Source organism: Pristiophorus japonicus, chromosome 1 (assembly GCF_044704955.1).
Source record: "Pristiophorus japonicus isolate sPriJap1 chromosome 1, sPriJap1.hap1, whole genome shotgun sequence".
NCBI classification, from domain to species: domain Eukaryota; kingdom Metazoa; phylum Chordata; class Chondrichthyes; family Pristiophoridae; genus Pristiophorus; species Pristiophorus japonicus.
The window spans coordinates 228956504-228975735 of record NC_091977.1 but is presented as its reverse complement, the minus strand read 5'-3'; the positions used below and the strand labels follow the sequence as shown (position 1 = coordinate 228975735).

General features: G+C 47.5%; 1 protein-coding gene across 1 annotated transcript in view; it reads right to left on the bottom strand.

Annotated features, from left to right (window-relative positions):
• The window catches only part of c1h9orf85 (chromosome 1 C9orf85 homolog), a 37155-nt gene extending 19830 nt beyond the window's left edge, over positions 1 to 17325 (bottom strand). Inside the window, exon 1 of the mRNA XM_070887538.1 lies at positions 17149 to 17325. Within this exon, the coding sequence (XP_070743639.1) occupies positions 17149 to 17250 (102 nt within the window). The 5' untranslated portion in view covers positions 17251 to 17325. The remainder of the gene's footprint in view (positions 1 to 17148) is intronic.
• Between the last annotated feature and the right edge of the window lie 1907 nt (positions 17326 to 19232).

The window sequence follows — 19232 nt, the reverse complement described above, 5'->3', positions numbered from 1 at the left end:
CCCCCCTCTCTCTTTTCCCCCCGACCCCCCCTCTCTCTTTTCCCTTCCCCACCCCTGACCCCCCCCTCTCTCTTTTCCCCCCGACCCCCCCTCTCTCTTTCCCCCCCTGACCCCCCCCTCTCTTCCGACCCCCCCTCTCTCTTCCCCCCCCCCCCCTCTTCCCCCCCCCGACCCCCCCTCTCTCTTCCCCCCCCCCCTGACCCCCCCTCTCTCTTCCCCCCCCCTGACCCCCCCTCTCTCTTCCCCCCCCCCTGACCCCCCCTCTCTCTTCCCCCCCCCCTGACCCCCCCTCTCTCTTCCCCCCCCTGACCCCCCCCTCTCTCTTCCCCCCCCCCCTGACCCCCCCTCTCTCTTCCCCCCCCCCTGACCCCCCCTCTCTCTTCCCCCCCCCCTGACCCCCCCTCTCTCTTCCCCCCCCCCCCTGACCCCCCCCTCTCTCTTCCCCCCCCCCTGACCCCCCCCTCTCTCTTCCCCCCCCCCCTGACCCCCCCTCTCTCTTCCCCCCCCCCCCCCTGACCCCCCCCTCTCTCTTCCCCCCCCCCCCCCGGACCCCCCCCTCTCTCTTCCCCCCCCCGGACCCCTTTCCCCCCCCTCTCTTTCCCCCCCCGACCCCCCTCTCTCTCTTCCCCCCTCTCTCTTTCCCCCCCTGATCTCTCTCTCCCCCCCCTCTCTCTTCCCCCCCCCCGACCCCCCCTCTCTCTTCCCCCCCCCCAACCCCTTTCCCCCCCTCTCTCTTTCCCCCCCTGACCCCCCCCTTTCTCTCCCCCCCCCCCCCCCCCGATCTCTCTCACTCAGGTTGGATTTATTTGTATAATATTTGTAGAAGTATAAATAAGGATTTATTGTCAAATTTAATGAGTTCCCTTCCCCCCCCCCCCCTCGTTCTGGACGCCTAATTTGTAACCTGCGCCTGATTTTTTTAATGTGTAGAACAGGTTTTTTCAGTTCTACAAAAATCTTCACTGGCTCCATTTTACTTTAGTTTGGAGTACATTTTCACTGTGGAAACTTTCAAATCAGGCGTCAGTGGCCAGACACGCCCCCTTTTGAAGAAAAAATTCTGTTCTAAACTAGAACTGTTCTACCTGACGAGAACTGCAGAAAAAAAAATGTGGAGAATTGAGATTTCTAAAATAGTCCGTTCTCCACCAGTTGCTCCTAAAAATCAGGCGCGAATCATGTGGAAACTTGGGCCCTATATCTAGAAAACTTTGATCAAATCGCACCGTAATCATCTAAATTCCAGGGAATACAACCCTCGTTTGTGTAATCTCTCCTTGTAATTTAACCTTTGGAGTCCAGGTATCATTCTGGTAAATCGACACTGCACTCCCTCCAAGGCCAATGTATCCTTCTGAAGGAGTGGTGCCCAGAACTGCTCACAGTACTCTATCAAACATACAATATCAAAAATCAGGGTAGGATTTAAAACTGATAACACTTGGGAGGATACCAGACTGTCTTGGGTGGGGTGGGGAGGGGAGTGGGGGAGCACAGTTAAACCTTCATTGGGCAGCAGCAACTTGTAGGGTTAACAGTGTCAATTCTCTCCATGATATCCACAGCCTCAGTCTTTGATTGCATATTCAGTTTTATAAACCAGGATTTACAAATGCAAGAATGGAGCTTTATCTTTTGGTGGGCAGTAAATATTTTCTGGTTATTGATGAACGGCAAATCATTCCTGTAATCATCTGTGTTTACCACAAATTTATTCTAATCACCTCAACGACACAAAACAAAACATTTCTGGCTGGTTCTTTCCGCAGCCACTAAGTGCAGCCATTCAACGCTCAATTAGTCCAAAGAGCTGAAACAGCCAGGAACATCTGTTTCAGCCATGAAAAGACACACTCAAAAGATCAGAGTGTAGCAGGAATGTGCATCATTAACTAGTGAGCATTTCGTTCCCATGGCATCTATGGGATAGTTTACAAAAGTATTATAGCAGTACTGAAGGCACATCCTTTCCTTCATTGAAAACACTATGACCTATTGTGCCAGAGTTCCTTGGCTCACACCTTATAGTCTGAAACATGAGAGGAAGTTTTAAATGACAAGCATTGTGGTGTAATTGGCCAGTGCCGAATTTTCCCCATTTGAGCACCCCACCTAGGATCATACAACACAGATGGAGGACACTTTTGCCTTTGTAGGCTCTTTGAAAGAGCAATCCAATTAGTCCCACACCTCTTGCTCATTCTACATAGCTCTGCAATGTTTTTTTTCTCTTTCAAAAAGCAGAGAGTCGAGATAAATGGATCATTCTCTGGTTGGCAATCAGTAACTAGTGGGGTGCTGCAGGGATCAGTGCTGGGAACCCAACTATTTACAATCTATATTAACGACTTGGAAGAAAGGACTGAGTGTAACATAGCCAAGTTTGCTGACGATACAAAGATGGGAGAAAAAGTGATGCGTGAGGAAGACACAAAACATCAGCAAAAGGACATAGATAGGCTAAGTGAGTGGGCAAAAATTTGGCAGATGGAGTATAATGTTGGAAAGTGTGAGATCATGCACTTTGGCAGAAAACAAAATCAAAGAGCAAGTTATTATTTAAATGGAGAAAGATTGCAAAGTGCTGCAGTACAGCGGGACCTGGGGGTACTTGTGCATGAAACACAAAAGGATAGTACGCAGGTACAGCAAGTGATCAGGAAGGCCAATGAAATCTTGGCCTTTATTGCAAAGGGGATGGAGTATAAGGGTACTTAAAGGGTTGACGGTGGCTAGGCAATGGCAGACATTTAAATATCACATGGATGAACTACAACAATTATACATCCCTGTGTGGCGCAAGAATAAAAAAGGGAAGGTGGCTCAACCGTGGCTAACAAGGGAAATTAGGGAAAGTGTTAAATCCAAGGAAGAGGCATATAAATTGGCCAGAAAAAGCAGCAAACCTGAGGACTGGGAGAAATTTAGAATTCAGCAGAGGAGGACGAAGAGTTTATTAGGAGGGGTAAAATAGTGTATGAGAGTAACCTTGCCGGGAACATAAAAACTGCCTGCAAAAGCTTCTATAGATATGTGAAGAGAAAAAGATTAGCGAAGACAAATGTAGGTCCCTTGCAGTCAGAATCAGGTGAATTTATAATGGGGAACAAAGAAATGGCAGACCAATTGAACAAATACTTTGGTTCTGTCTTCACTAAGGAAGACACAAATAACCTTCCGGAACTACTAGGGGACCGAGGGTCTTGCGAAAAGGGGGAACTGAGGGAAATCCTTATTAGTCAGGAAATTGTGTTAGGGAAATTGAAGGGACTGAAGGCCGATAAATCTCCAGGGCCTGATAGTCTGCACCCCAGAGTACTTAAGGAAGTGGCGCTAGAAATAGTAGATGCATTGGTGGTCATTTTCCAACATTCCATGGACTCTGGTTCAGTTCTTATGGATTGGAGGGTAGCTAATGTAACACCACTTTTTAAAAAAGGGAGAGAAAACGGGGAATTATAGACCAGTTAGCCTGACATCGGTGGTGGGGAAAATGCTGGAATCAATTATTAAAGATGAAATAGCAGCGCATTTAGAAAGCAGTGACAGGATCAGTCCAAGTCAGCATGGATTTATGAAAGGGAAATCATGCTTGACAAATCTTCTAAAATTTGTTGAGGATGTAACTAGTAGAGTGGGATAAGGGAGAACCAGTGGATGTGGTGTATTTGGACTTTCAAAAGGCTTTTGAAAAGGTCCCACACAAGAGATTGGTGTGCAAAATGAAGGCACATGGTATTGGGGATAAGGTATTGACGTGGATAGAGAACTGGTTGGCAGACAGGAAGCAAAGTGTGGGAATAAATGGGTCCTTTTCAGAATGGCAGGCAGTGTCTAGTGGGGTGCCGCAGGGTTCAGTGCTGGGACCCCGGCTATTTACAATATACATTAATGATTTAGACGAAGGAATTGAATGCAATATCTCCAAGTTTGCAGATGACACTAAGTTGGGTGGTGCGACGAGGATGCCAAGAAGCTGCAGGGTGACTTGGACAGGTTAGGTGAGTGGGCAAATGCATGGCAGATGCAGTATAATGTGGATAAATGTGAGGTTATCCACTTTGGTGGCAAAAATAGGAAGGCAGATTATTATCTGAATGGCGACAGATTAGTAAAAGGGGATTTGCAACGAGACATGCATGTCATGGTACATCAGTCATTGAAGGTAGACATGCAGGTACAGCAGGCAGTAAAGAAAGAAAATGGCATGCTGGCCTTCATAGCGAGGGGATTGGAGTATAGGAGCAGGGAGGTCTTACTGCAGTTGTACAGGGCCTCGGTGAGACCACACCTTGAGTATTGTGTACAGTTTTGGTCTCCTAATCTGAGGAAGGACGTTCTTGCTATTGAGGGAGCGCAGCGAAGTTTCACCAGACTGATTCCCGGGATGGCAGGACTGACATATGAGGAAAGACTGGATCGACAAGGCTTATACTCACTGGAATTTAGAAGAATGAGAGGGGATCTCATAGAAACTTATAAAATTCTGACGGGACTGGACAGGTTAGATGCAAGAAGAATGTTCCCGATGTTGGGGAAGTCCAGAACCAGGGGGTCACAGTCTAAAGATAAGGGGTAAGCCATACAGGACCGAGATGAGGAGAAACTTTTTCACCCAGAGAGTGGTGAACCTGTGGAATTCTCTGCCACAGAAAGTTGTTGAGTCCAGTTCGTTGGACATTTTCAAAAGGGAGTTAGATGTGGCCCTTACGGCTAAAGGGATCAGGGTGTATGGAGAAAAGGAAGGGGTGGGGTACTGAAGTTGCATGATCAGCCATGATCATATTGAATGATGGTGCAGGCTAGAAGGGCTGAATGGCCTGCTGCTGCACCTATTTTCTATGATTCTATAAAAGCAGGGAAGTCTTGCTACAGCTATACAAGGTATTGGTGAGGCCACACCTGGAATACTGCGTGCAGTTTTGGTTTCCATATTTATGAAAGGATATATTTGCTTTGGAGGCAGTTCAGAGAAGGTTCACTAGGTTGATTCTGAGGATGAGATGTTGACTTATGAGGAAAGGTTGAGTAGGTTGGGCCTCTACTCATTGGAATTCAGAAGAATGAGAGGTGATCTTATCAAAACGTATAAGATTATGAGGGGGCTTGACAAGGTGGACGCAGAGAGGATGTTTCCACTGATGGGGGAGACCAGAGCTAGAGGGCATGATCTTAGAATAAGGGGCCACCCATTTAAAACTGATGACGAGGAATTTCTTCTGAGGGTTGTAAACCTGTGAAATTCGCTGCCTCGGAGAGCTGTGGAAGCTGGGACATCGAATAAATTTAAGACAGAGACAGTTTCTTAAATGATAAGGGGATAAGGGGTTATGGGGAGTGGGCAGGGAAGTGGACCTGAGTCCATGATCAGATCAGCCATGATCGTATTAGTATTAAATGGCGGAGCAGGCTCGAGGGGCCATATGGCCTACTCCTGCTCCTATTTCTTATGTTCTTATGATCTTGTATGTCCAATTCCCTTTTGAAAGTTACTACTGAATCTGCTTCCAACACCCTTTCAGGAAGTGCATACCCAGATCACGAAAACTCGCTGTGTAAAAAATGTTTCCTAATGATTCTATTGTTGCGTCGAGTGTTGGGGCGTACGCACGGATATCTGTGTCACACTGGTTCCAGGATAGGGTGAGCCGGAGAGTCATGAGGCGTTCGTTAATTCCGTAGGGGGGAGTCTCTGAGGCGTTCGACCAGCTTGTTCTTGATGGCGAAACCAACTCCGTGGAGGCAGTGTTCTTCCTCTGGTCTGCCTTTCCAGAAGGCGGCGTCACCTCCACCTTGTTCTTTGAGCTGGCCTTCCCCCATCCGCCGGGTTTCGCTTAGGGTGGCGATGTCGACATCGAAGCGTCTAAGTTCCCGGGCAACGATGGCGGTGTGGCATTCCGGTCTGTCGCTGTTAGGGTTGTCCATGAGAGTCCTGACGTTCCAGGTCCTGAACTTAATTTTGAAAGGTGGAAGATGCCCGTGCAGGAGTTCTATTAATGTGGGGTGGCTGTTGCACACTGGCTACCACACGGGCTTAGCAGAGCAAGGTCTTGGTCCAGTGGCAAGGGGGTCCAAGACGGCTGGAGACCAGGCTCTACTGTATGGGCCTAATTACCTGCGGTGGAGTGTGCGCCTTAAGCTCGGCACTGAGCAGCGCCTTCAGGAGAGGTGGTGGGAGATCTGAGGTGTGATGAGGGGAGGGGATGAGACACGCTGAGGCCCTTGTGCACCACTCCATCCCGCAGCATGCTACCAGTCACCATCTCAGCAAAACCCCAGCCCTGCACGAGGTAGAAAAAGCCATCTGTCAGCTCAAGAACAAGACATCAGGAGCAGATGGAATCCCTGCTAAGGCACTAAAATATGGCGGAGGCGCACTATTGGCGTGAATGCATGATTTCATCTCTCTCATCTGGAAAGAGTGGTGCATGTCGGGAGATCTCAGAGATGCCGTAATCGTGACCATCTTTAAAAAAGGGGACAAGTCCGACTGCGACAACTGGAGGAATCTCCCTGTTGTCGGCCACTGGGAAAATTATCGCTAGAATCCTCCTCAATCATCTTCTCCCTGTGGCTGAGGAGCTCCTCCCGGATTCACAGTGCGGCTATCTTCCGCTACAGGGTACAACGGACATGATCGTCATAGCGCGACAACTGCAAGAGAAATGCAGGGAACAGCACCAACCCTTGTACATGGCCTTCTTTGACCTCACAAAGGCCTTTGACACTGTCAACCGTGAGGGACTATGGAGCGTCCTCCTCCATTTCGGCTGCCCCCAAAAATGTCATCATCCTCTGCCTGCTCCACGACAAGCAAGCCGTGATCCTGACCAACGGATCCACCACAGACCAGAGTCAAGCAGGGCTGCGTCATTGCGCCAACCCTCTTCTCGATCTTCCTCGCTGCAATGCTCCATCTCACGCTCAACAAGCTCCCCGCTGGAGTGGAACTAAACTACAGAACCAGTGAGAACCTGTTCAATCTTCGTCACCTCCAAGCTAGATCCAAGATCGTCCCACCCTTGTCGTCGAACTACAGTATGCGGACGACGCTTGCGTCTGCCCACATTCAGAGGCTGAACTCCAAGCCAACATTAACATCTTCACTGAGGTGTACAAAAACATGGGCCTTACACTAAATATCCGTAAGACAAAGCTCCTCCACCAACCGGACACCGCCGCACTGCTCCCCAGTCATCAAGATCCACGGCGCGGCCCTGGACAACGTGGACACTTTCCATACCTCGGGAGTCTGCTATCAGCAAGGGCAGACATTGACGACGAAGTACAACACCGCCTCCAGTGCGCCAGCGCAGCCTTTGGAAGAGTGCTCAAGGATCAGGCCCTCAAATCTGGCACCAAGCTTATGGTCTACAGAGCTGTAGTGATACCCGCCCTCCTGAATAGTTCAGAGATATGGACTATATACAGCAGACACCTCAAATTGCTGGAGAAATACCAACAATGTCTCCGCAAGATCCTGCAAATTCACTGGGAGGATAGACACACCAACGTCAGTGTTCTCAATCAGGCCAACATCGAAGCACTGGCCACACTCGACCAGTCCGTTGTGCGAGCCATATTGTCCGCATGCCCGACACAAGACTCCCAAAGCAAGTGCTCTACTCGGAACTCCTACACGGCAAGCGAGCCCCAGGTGGCCAGAGGAAATGATTCAAGGACACCCTTAAAGCCTCCTTGATAAAGTGCAACATCCCCACTGATACCTGGGAATCCCTGGTCAAAGACCGCCCCAAGTGGAGGAAGGGCATCCAGGAGGGCGCTGAGCACCTCGAGTCTCGTCACCGAGAGCATGCAGAAAACAAGTGCAGGCAACGAAGGGGGCGTGCGGCAAACCAGACTCCCCACCCACCCTCACCCACTGTCTGTCCCACCTGTGACAGAGACTGTAATTCCCGTATTGGACTGTTCAGTCACCTGAGAACTCACTGAGTGGAAGCAAGTCTTCCTCGATTCTGAGGGACTGCCTATGATGATGATGATGATGATGATTCTTTTGCGAATCACCATAAGTCTGTGAGCTCTGATTACCAACACTGTGGACGGGCGGATGGATGGATGGATATCAGTCTGAGGGATTTCCTAGCAAGCTCATTAACAATGGCTCCCAGGTCCGGCTTTGGTTGAAAGTCTCTCTCTGCAAGTAAGAAAAGAACTACGAATATTTCCCACAAAAGTTATCCCTGGTGTCCGGGCCAATATTTATCCTTTAATCAATATTAAAAAACAGATTAGCTGGTCATCATCGCATTGCTGTTGTGGGAGCTTGCTGTGTGCAAATTGGCTGCTGCGTTTCTCTGCATTACAACAGTGCCTCCACTTCAAAAGCACTTCGTTGCAATTCACTTTGGGATGTCCCGAGGTCGTGAAGGCACTTTCGAAATCCAAGTTCTTTCTTTCCAGTAAAATCAATTTAAGAGAAGGCTGGCAAAGAGGCATCTTGTCCGGCAAATTCGGGCGTGGTGCAAAACCAGCTCCCGATTCACTATTGCCCATTTTGAGTTATTGACGATGACCAATTTCACTTCCTAGGTTTTATGGCACGAGGTATAGAATATAAAAGTCTAAATGTGGATCTATATACAGCCTTAGTAAGACCACAGTTGTATTAGTGCATTAATGCAGTTTGGGCTCCATACTATTGGAAGGATGAAGGACTGTAGGCTGTTTTCATTACAACAGAGGAGATTATGAGGTGATTTGACAGGAGTGTTTAAAATTATGAAAGGATAGACAGAGTACACAATCTATCTACAAATAACAGATAAAAGATTAATTAGGACAGAGAGCAAGAGTGACTTTTTTTGAAAAACAGGAGGGTCCTGAGGCTGTGGAATGCACTGTGCCGTTGCACGAGTGCTGGAGCCCATCAAAGATTTTGGCGATGTACAAGGCAATGACAGTTAGCGATTGAAGAGACGATTTAAACTTTTAAAAATAGGCGGTTAAGGAAAGAACAAACACTTGCCTTTATGACTTCACAACGTTCCAAAGCGCTTCACAGCCAATGAAGTACTTTCTGAAGATACAACGCAGAAGGAGGCCATTCGACTCATCTTGCCTGTGCCGGCTCTTTGGCAAAGCTATCCAATTAGTCCCACACCCCTCTTGCATCCGCTTCCACCATCCTTTCAGGCAGTGTACTCATCATAAATTACTGTGTTAAAAAAAATTCTCATCTCCCCTCTGGTTCTTTTGCCAGTTACCTTAAATCTGTGTCCTCTTATTACCAACCCTGCTGTCAGCGGGAACAGTTTCTCCTTATCAAACCCCTTCATGATTTTGAATGCAGAAATAAATGATTAAAAACAATACTAATAGAATCATAGAAAATTACGACACAGGAGGAGGCCATTCGGCCCATCATGTCCGTGTCGGTCGAAAAAGAGCAACCCAGCCTAATCCCATCTTCCAGCGCTAGGTCTGTACGTTATGGCTCGTTAAGTGCATCCAAATTCTTTTTAAATGTGAGAAGGGTTTCTGCCTCTATCACCTTTTCAGGCAGTGAGTTCCAGACCCCCAACACCCTTTGGGTGATTTTTTTTTTCCCTCATCTCTCCTCTAATCCTTCTACCAACTACTTTAGATCAATTACCCCTGGTTATTGACCCCTCTGCTAAGGGAATAGGTCCATCCTATCCACTATCTAGGCCCCTCATAATTTTATATACCTCAATTAAATTTCCCCTCAGCCTCTTCTATTCCAAAGAAAACAACCCCAACCTGTTCAATTTTTCCTCATAGCTAAATTTGTCCAGTCCTGACAGCATCCTTGTAAATCTCCTCTTTGGCTGAAGAGCTCCTCCCAGAGTTGCAATGCGGATACAAGAGAAATGCAGAGAACAGCATCAACCCTTGTATATGGCCTTCTTCGATCTCACAAAAGCCTTCGACACTGTCAACAGCGAGGGATTATGGAGCGTCCTCCTCAAATTCGGCTGCCCTCAAAGGTTTGGCACCATTCTCCGCCTGCTCCACGATGACATGCAAGCCGTGATCCTGACCAACAGATCCACCAGAGACCCACTCCACATTCGGACAGGGGTCAAGCAAGGCTGCATCATTGCACCAATGCTCTTCTCGATCTTCCTTGCTGCAATGTTCTATCTCAACCTCGGCAAGCTCCCCGCTGGAGTGGAGCTAAATTACAGGACAAATGGGAATCTGTTCAACCTCCACCGTCTCCAGGACAGATCCAAAGTCGTCGCCTGCGTCTGCGCACAGAGGCCACACTCCAAGCCATCGTCAACATCTTCATCGAGGTGTACGAGAGCATTGGCCTTACACTAAACATTCGTAAGACAAAGGTCCTCTACCAACCTGCCCCTGCCACACAGCACTGCCCCCCGATTATCAAAATCCACGACGGAGGCCTTGGACAACGTGGACCATCTTCCATATCTCGGGAGCCTACTGTTAACAAAGGCAGACATCGACAACAAGGTCCAACACCGCTTTCAGTGTGCCAGTGCAGCCTTCGGAAGAGTGTGTTGAAGTCCAGGACCTCAAACCTGTCACCAGGCTCATGATCTACAGAGCAGTGATGATACCCGCCCACTTATATGGCTCAGAGACATGGACTATGTACAGCAGGCACCTCAAAACACTGGAGAAGTACCACCAATGCTGCTCCGCACGATCCTGCAAATCCATTGGCAGGATAAGCGCACCAACGTCAGTGTCCTCGCTCAGGCCAATATCCCCAGCTTGATCAGCTCTGCTGGACGGGCCACATCGTCCGCATGCCTGACACGAGACTCCCAAAACAAGCGCTCTACTCGGAACTCCGACATGTCAAGTGAGCCCCAGGTGAGCAGAGGAAACGCTTCATGGACACCCTCAAAGCCTCCTTGAAACAATGCAACATCCCCACCGACATCTGGGAATCCCTGGCCCGCCCAAAGTGGAGGAAAAGCATCCTGGAAGGCGCTGAACACCTCGAGTCTCTTCACCGAGAGCAAGCTGAAGCCAAGTGTCGACAGCGGAAGGAGCGTGTGGCAACCCAGGCACCCCAACCTCCTGTTCATTCAACCACCCTCTGCCCCACCTGTGACAGAGACTGTAGGTCCCGCATTGGACTCTTCAGTTACCCGATAACTCATTTCTAGTGTGGAAGCAAGTCATCCTCGACTCTGAGGGACTGCCTATGTTGACGAAATCTCCTCTGCACCCTCTCTAGTGCAATCACATCTTTCCTGTAATGTGGTGACCAGAACTGTACACAGTACCCAAGCTGTGGCCTAACTAGTGTTGTATACGCTCATTTATTGTGTATTCCTTTGCCTTGTTGCCCCATTCCAAATGCATTACCGAGAATGTGTAAAAGGGTTGCGAAAGTGGTAGATGGCTAGAGAAGGTGGCAAAAGGATGGAGATAGGGAATCATGGGAAAATAGCTAAAGAAATGGTCAAGATGCAGACAACTGCAGAATCAACAGAAAAAAAAGGGGTTACCAAGAGTTGAAGTTGAGGTTAGACACGGGTCATGAGAAAGCCCAAGGCAGCACAAAGAAAGAAAGCAATTCTAGATAGGAAGGGAAAAGTAATAGCTTCTACTGATAAGGAGGAAGAGAAACTAATTGGGTTCTTTACTGATAAGGGAAGACAGTGTAGCAAAGCTATAACTAACCTAACTGACACCAGCCCTAATTGGGAGACTTTCTTGCCTGCCATTGGACGTACTCGGGGGGGGGGGGGGAGGCAGAAAGGGATTGGATAAACCAAGTGCTAATCAAATGTGTTCTGTTTTTAAAATGTATATCTACTGTGCTTTTCGCACTGAAAAGGGGCTTGTCCAGGGGAAGGTAAACAGGCTCTGATTGAGAGTGTTCCTTTGTCTTGACAAGTCCCGGCCGGAGAATCTTCAATAAAGGTCTTTTACAGAAAAGGCAAGAGGTGTTCGCGTCAGTGTATTCACTGAAACAGATTGAGGGAAAAAGAATCCGTATTTACATTATCCCACACTTTTCCAGATTGAATTCCATTCGCGGAGGTCGTCGGGTGGGGGAGTCGCGGAGGAGGGGGGTCGCGGAGATCGGGTCAGGGAGGGGTGTGAGCGGAGGTCGGGTCGCCGGGGGGAGGAGCAGAGGTCGGATCGCCGGGAGCAGAGATCGAGTCACTTGGGGGGGGGGGGGGGGGTGGGGGTGGGGTCGGGTGGGAGGAGCCTTATGCATGCAGTCCCAGTGAGGCCATTCGATGAGGGCTAGGGGCTGCTTGCTTCAGGCCCCTCCCACAATTTTGGCCGCCTGGAGCTACTGCACATGTGCGCCCACAGAGGTGCTGGCACTGTTTTCAGCGCAGGGACCTGGCTCCGCGCCTGGCTCCAGAGGGCCTGCAGGGAGCCGGAGAATAGGTAAGTTTTTTTTAGGTGCACTTTGTGGCGAGAAAAACGGGCGTCCAGGAAACGGCGCAGCCCGAAACTTGGGCCCGTTGAGTTGCCATTCCTGCCCTTCTTTCAACCATGTCTCAGTAATAGCTATATCATACTCCCAGGTGTCTATCTGTGCCCTTAACTCATCTGCCTTATTTCCTAGACTCCTTGCATTAAAATATATACCATTTAGCATCGGCAAACTGCCTTGTTGTCTATTTTCTAGCCTTTCTTTCCTCTGCCTTCCAAACTCGCTTACTAATTTTCTGCCTTCCGTTTCCAGCTTTGCTTCTCTCCCTTCTAAATCTACTCTCAGGTTCCCCCTGCCAAGCTAGTTTAAACCCTCCATAAGAGCACTAGCAACCCCCACCCCCTGCAAGCATATTGGTCCCGGGCAACCCATCCAGCTTGTACAAGACCCACCTCTCCCAGACACGATCCCAATGCCTCAGGAATCTAAAGTCCTCCCTCCTGCACCATCTCTCCAGCCACGCATTCATCTGCTCTAAGTATACTGTATTTGCTGCTCACAATTGGGCCTCCTCTACATTGGGGAGACCAAACGCAGGGTATTCTGGAGGGAAGAGGGTGAACAGCCAGAAGTTGTGGTCCATATCGGGACCAATGACATAGGTGGAAAGAGGGATGAGGTCCTGCAGGCAGAGTTTAGGGAGCTAGGAGAGAGATTAAAAAGCAGGACCTCAAAAAGATAGTAATCTCCGGATTACTCCCAGTGCCACGAGCTAATAAGTACCGAAATAGGAGGCTAGAGCAGATGAATATGTGGCTGTAAAGATGATGCAGGTGGGAGGGCTTTAGTTTCCTGAGGCATTGGGACCGCTTCTGTGGGAGGTGGGACCTGTACAAGCTGGACGAGTTGCACCTCAACAGAGCTGGGACTAATATCCTCACTAGTTTGCTAGTGCTGTTGAGGAGGGTTTAAACTAGATTGACAGGGGGATGGGAACCTGAAAATAGATTCAGTAGGGAGGGGAGTAAAGCTGGAATTAGAAAGCAAAAATAAAGTGAGTTTGAAGGAGGGAACAAGCAGGAAAAAAGGTTAAAAAAACAAATTTAATCGCACTGTGTCTAAATGCACGCAGCATTTGTAACAAAATAGATGAGTTGACGGCACAAATAGTTACAAATGGGTATGATCTGGTAGCCATTAGAGACGTGGTTGCAAGGTGACCAGGACTGGGAATTAAATATCCAGGGGTATTTGACAATCCAGAAGGACAGACAGAAAGGAAAAGGAGGTGGGGTAGCTCTGTTGATAAAGAATGGAATCACTGCAATAGTGAGAAACGATATTGGCTCAAATGATAAGGGTGTTGAAACAGTTTGGGTGGAGATAAGGAATAATAAGGAGAAAGAGTCACTGGTGGGCGTAGTCTATAGGCCCCTAACAGTAGTAACTCTGTTGGTCGGAGTTTAAACCAGGAAATAGTGGGGGCTTGTAAAAAGGGAACAGCAATAATCATGGGTGATTTTAACCTCCACATTGATTGGACAAATCAAATTGGTCAGGGAAGCCTTGAGGAAGAGGTCATAGAGTGCGTAAGGGACAGGTTCCTTGAGCAGTATGTAACGGAACCAACCAGGGGAAGGCTATCTTAGATCTGGTCCTATGTAATGAGGCAGGATTAATAAACAATCTCCTAGTAAAGGATCCCCTTGGAATGAGCGATCATAGCATGACTGAATTTCAAATTCAGATGGAGGGTGAAAAAGTTGGATCTCAAACCAGCGTACTAAGCTTAAATAAAGGAGACTATGAAGGTATGAGGGCAAAGTTGACTAAAGTGGACTGGGAAAATAGATTAAAGTGTAGGACAGTTGATGAACAGTGGCATACATTTAAGGAGCTATTTCACAACTCTCAAGAAAAATATATTCTAGTGAGGAGGAAAGGGTGTAAGAGAAAAGATAGCCATCTGTGGCTAACTAAATAAAGGACGGTATCCAATTTAGAACAAGGGCATACGAAGTGGCTAAAACTAGTGGGAGGACAGAAGATTGGGAAGCTTTTAAAAGCCAGCAAAGAATGACTAAAAAAATGATTAAGAAAGTGAAGATAGACTATGAAAGTAAACTAGCATGAATAAAACAGATAGCAAGAGTTCCTATTGGAATATAAAAAGGAAAAGAGTGGCTAAAGTAAATGTTGGTCCCTTAGAGGACAAGACCAGGGATTTAGTAATGGGGAACATGGAGATGGCAGAAACCCTGAACAAATATTTAGTATCAGTCCTTGCGGTAGAGGACACTAACAATATCCCAACAGTGGATAGTCAAGGGGCTATAGGGGGAGGAACTTAACACGATCACAATCACTAAGGAGGTGGTACTCAGTAACATAATGGGACTAAAGGTGGTTAAATCCCTGGGCCCGATGGCTTGCATCCGAGGGTCTTAAAAGTAGCAGCAGGGATAGTGGATGTAGTGGTTGTAATTTACCAAAATTCCCTGGAATCTGGGGCAGTATCAGTAGATTGGGAAAACTGCAAATGGGAAAACTGCAAATGTAACATCCCTATTTAAAAAAGGAGGCAGACAAAAAGCAGGAAACTATAGACCAATTAGCCTAACATCTCTGGTTGGGAAAATGTTGGAGTCCATTATTAAAGAAGAAGCAGCAGGACATTTGGAAAAGCATAATTCGGTCAGGCAGAGTCAGCATGGATTTATGAAAGGGAAGTCATGTTTGACAAATTTGCTGGAGTTCTTTGAGGATGTAACGGACAAGGAGGATAAAGGGGAACCAGTGGATGTGGTGTATTTTGACTGCCAGAAGGCATTTGACAAGGTGCCACATAAAAGGTTACTGCACAAGATAAAAGTTCATGGGGTTGGGAGTAATATATTAGCATGGATAGAGGATTGGCTAACTAACAGAAAACAGAGAGGCAGGATAAATGGTTCATTCTTGGGTTAGCAATCAGTAACTAGTGGGGTGCTGCAGGGATCAGTGCTGGTACCCCAACTATTTACAATCTATATTAACGACATGGAAGAAAGAACCGAGTGTAACATAGCCAAGTTTGCTGACATACAAAGATGGGAGGGGAAAAGCAATGTGAGGGGAGGACAGAAAAAAAATCTGCAAAAGGACATAGACAGGCTAAGTGAGTGGGCAAAAATTTGGCAGATGGAGTATAATGTTGGAAAGTGTGAGGTCATGCACTTCATTAGAAAAAAAATCAAAGATCAAATTATTATTTAAATGGAGAAAAATTGCAAAGTGCTGCAGTACAGTGGGACCTGGGAGTACTTGTGCATGAAACACAAAAGGTTAATATGCAGGTACAGCAAGTGATCAGGAAGGCCAATGGAATCTTGGCCTTTATTGCAAAGGGGATGGAGTATAAAAGCAGGGAAGTCTTGGTATGGCCATACCTGGAATACTGTGTACAGTTTAGATTTCCATATTTATGAAAGGATATACTTGCTTTGGAGGCAGTTCAGAGAAGGTTCACTAGGCTGATTCCGGAGATGAGGGGGTTGACTTATGAGGAAAGGTTGAGGAGGTTGGGCCTCTACTCATTGGAATTCAGAAGAATGGGAGGTGATCTTATCGAAACATGTAAGATTATGGGGGGGGGGGGGGGCTTGACAAGTGCAGAGAGGATGTTTCCACTGATGGGTGAGACTAGAACTAGGGGGCATAATCTTAGAACAAGAGGCCGCCCATTTAAAACTGAGACGAGGAGGAATTTCTTCTCTGAGGGTTGTAAGTCTGTGGAATTCGCTGCCTCAGAGAGCTGTGGAAGCCAGGGCATTGAATAAATTTAAGACAGAGATAAGGACAGTTTCTTAACCGATAAGGGATTATGGAGTTATGGGGAGCTGGCAGTGAAACGGACCAAAGTCCACGATTGGATCAGCCATGATCGTATTAAATGGCGGAGCAGGCTTGAGGGGCCTTATGGTCTACACCTGCTCCTATTCCTTATGTTCTAATATTGGGTGACTGCTTTGCGGAACATCTCCGTTCAGTCCGTAAGCGTGACCCCGAGCTTCCGGCCGCCTGTCACTTTAATTCTCCGCTCCATTCCCACATCTCCATCGTCGGCATCTGGCACTGTTTCAATGAAGTTCAACACAAGCTCGAGGAACAGCACATCTTTCATTTAGGCACTTTATGGCCTTCTGCACTCAACATCGAGTTCAGTAATTTCAGACCTTAACCTCTGCCCATATTTGGCTCCCTTCCCTTCTTTTTTAACCCACCCCCCCCATCATCTTGTTACATTTTTCTGTCTTCCATGGTAATTATTCCATCATTCACACCCTATCTAGACTAACCTTTTTAACGTGCCATTAACATCTCAAGTCGGCCCATCATCCCTTTTGTCTTGCTAATCTCTCCTGTCTTGCTAATCTCTCCTGTCTTCCATCCTATCACAGACCGTTCTTTCTTCCCCTCTCCCTTTCAGTGCTCCTTAAGAATCTGTTCATTTCAAACATTCGCCAGTTCTGACGACGGGTCATTGACCTGAAACGTTAACTCTGTTTTTCTCTCCACAGATGCTGCCTGACCCGCTAAGATTTCCAGCATTTTTCTGTTTTTATTTCATCTGCTCTATCCTCTTTCTGTACTCACCAGCACGTGGCACCGGGAGGAATCCGTAGGACCCACCTTTGAGGTTCTGCTTTTTAATCTCTTTCTTAGCTCCCTAAAATCTGCCTGCCTAATCTGGAAGAGATTAGGACCAGAATTTAATTCCACAAAGAAACTGTAGACTGGTTGCTTACCTTCACCTTCTTACTTTTGTCATATTTGTCATTTTTAAACGCAATAACATTTTGATACTTCGGTGCCCTCTTTCTTGCGATATTTCCTCTCTCGGAGCTCATAATGTTCCTTATAAATATAAAAAAATGTTTACAAGGAACACATGGACAACCCACGAACTGCAACTACCCCGGAAGTAATAGGAGAGAAATCACATGGAGACCTAAAGCAATGACGTAATTCTTTCGGCGTTGTCCCCCAATTGGCTGCTCTGACTGGCGCCTGATATGGTGAATGGCTCATCTGCACGTCAATCAGCAGAATCCAACCAACCAGGGTGCGGGAGAAGAAAGGGGCGGGATTAGGACGCGCCAGCCACTGGCGGGCGCTTGGGCCTCTTATTCGAAGCGATTGGTCCGCTTTTGCTCGATGACCCCGCCCTCACTTTTTTCTTTTTTTAAAAAAAGCGTGGTTAGGCCGTTGTTATTTTAAAAAAAATCTTCCCTTCATTGCCAATCTCTTCTCAATCGTATTGAATTACCGGATCTCTGCAAAGCGGCACCTGTGAGGGAGGGGGAGACAGTAGACTTTGTGACCAGACAACTTGGGCTTTCCCTCGCTTCTCACGGCGGTGTGCGCCTGCGCGAGCCGACGAAACGTTTTCCTCCCCAACCCTCCGAGGTGTGTCAACTACGCGTGCGCGACCTAGGCAACCTTCTCTCTCCGCTCGAAGGCCGCGCATAATGTTGGTTTTAAGGGTTATGATGATGGCGTTTAAAGTTGCTCAATCTATAAACACAGGAAGTGAGCACAAATAGAAACATAGAAAATAGGTGCAGGAGTAAGCCATTCGGCCCTTCTAGCCTGCACCGCCATTCAATGAGTTCATGGCTGAACATGCAACTTCAGTACCCCATTCCTGCTTTCTCACCATACCCCTTGATCCCCCTAGTAGTAAGGACTTCATCTAACTCCTTTTTGAATATATTTAGTGAATTGGCCTCAACAACTTTCTGTGGTAGAGAATTCCACAGGATCACCACTCTCTGGGTGAAGAAGTTTCTTCTCATCTCGGTCCTAAATGGCTTACCCCTTATCCTTAGACTGTGATCCCTGGTTCTGGACTTCCCCAACATCGGGAACATTCTTCCTGCATCTAACCTGTCTAAACCCGTCAGAATTTTAAACGTTTCCATGAGATCCCCTCTCATTTGTCTGAACTCCAGTGAATACAAGCCCAGTTGATCCAGTCTTTCTTGATATATCAGTCCCGCCATCCCGGGAATCAGTCTGGTGAACCTTCGCTGCACTCCCTCAATAGCAAGAAGTTAGGAGACCAAAACTGTACACAATACTCCAGGTGTGGCCTCACCAAGGCCCTGTACAACTGTAGTAACACCTCCCTGCCCCTGTACTCAAATCCCCTCGCTATGAAGGCCAACATGCCATTTGCTTTCTTAACCGCCTGCTGTACCTGCATGCCAACCTTCAATGACTGATGTACCATGACACCCAGGTCTCGTTGCACCTCCCCTTTTCCTAATCTGTCACCATTCAGATAATAGTCTGTCTCTGTTTTTACCACCAAAGTGGATAACCTCACATTTATCCACATTATACTTCATCTGCCATGCATTTGCCCACTCACCTAACCTATCCAAGTCACTCTGCAGCCTCATAGCATCCTCCTCGCAGCTCACACTGCCACCCAACTTAGTGTCATCCGCAAATTTGGAGATACTACATTTAATCCCCTCGTCCAAATCATTAATGTACAATGTAAACAGCTGAGGCCCCAGCACAGAATCTTGCGGTACCCCACTAGTCACTGCCTGCCATTCTGAAAAGTATCCATAAACTCCTACTCTTTGCTTCCTGTCTGCCAACCAGTTCTCAATCCACGTCAGCACACTACCTCCAATCCCATGTGCTTTAACTTTGCACATTAATCTCTTGTGTGGGACTTTGTCGAAAGCCTTCTGAAAGTCCAAATACACCACATCAACTGGTTCTCCCTTGTCCACTCTACTGGAAACATCCTCAAAAAATTCCAGAAGATTTGTCAAGCATGATTTCCCTTTCACAAATCCATGCTGACTTGGAC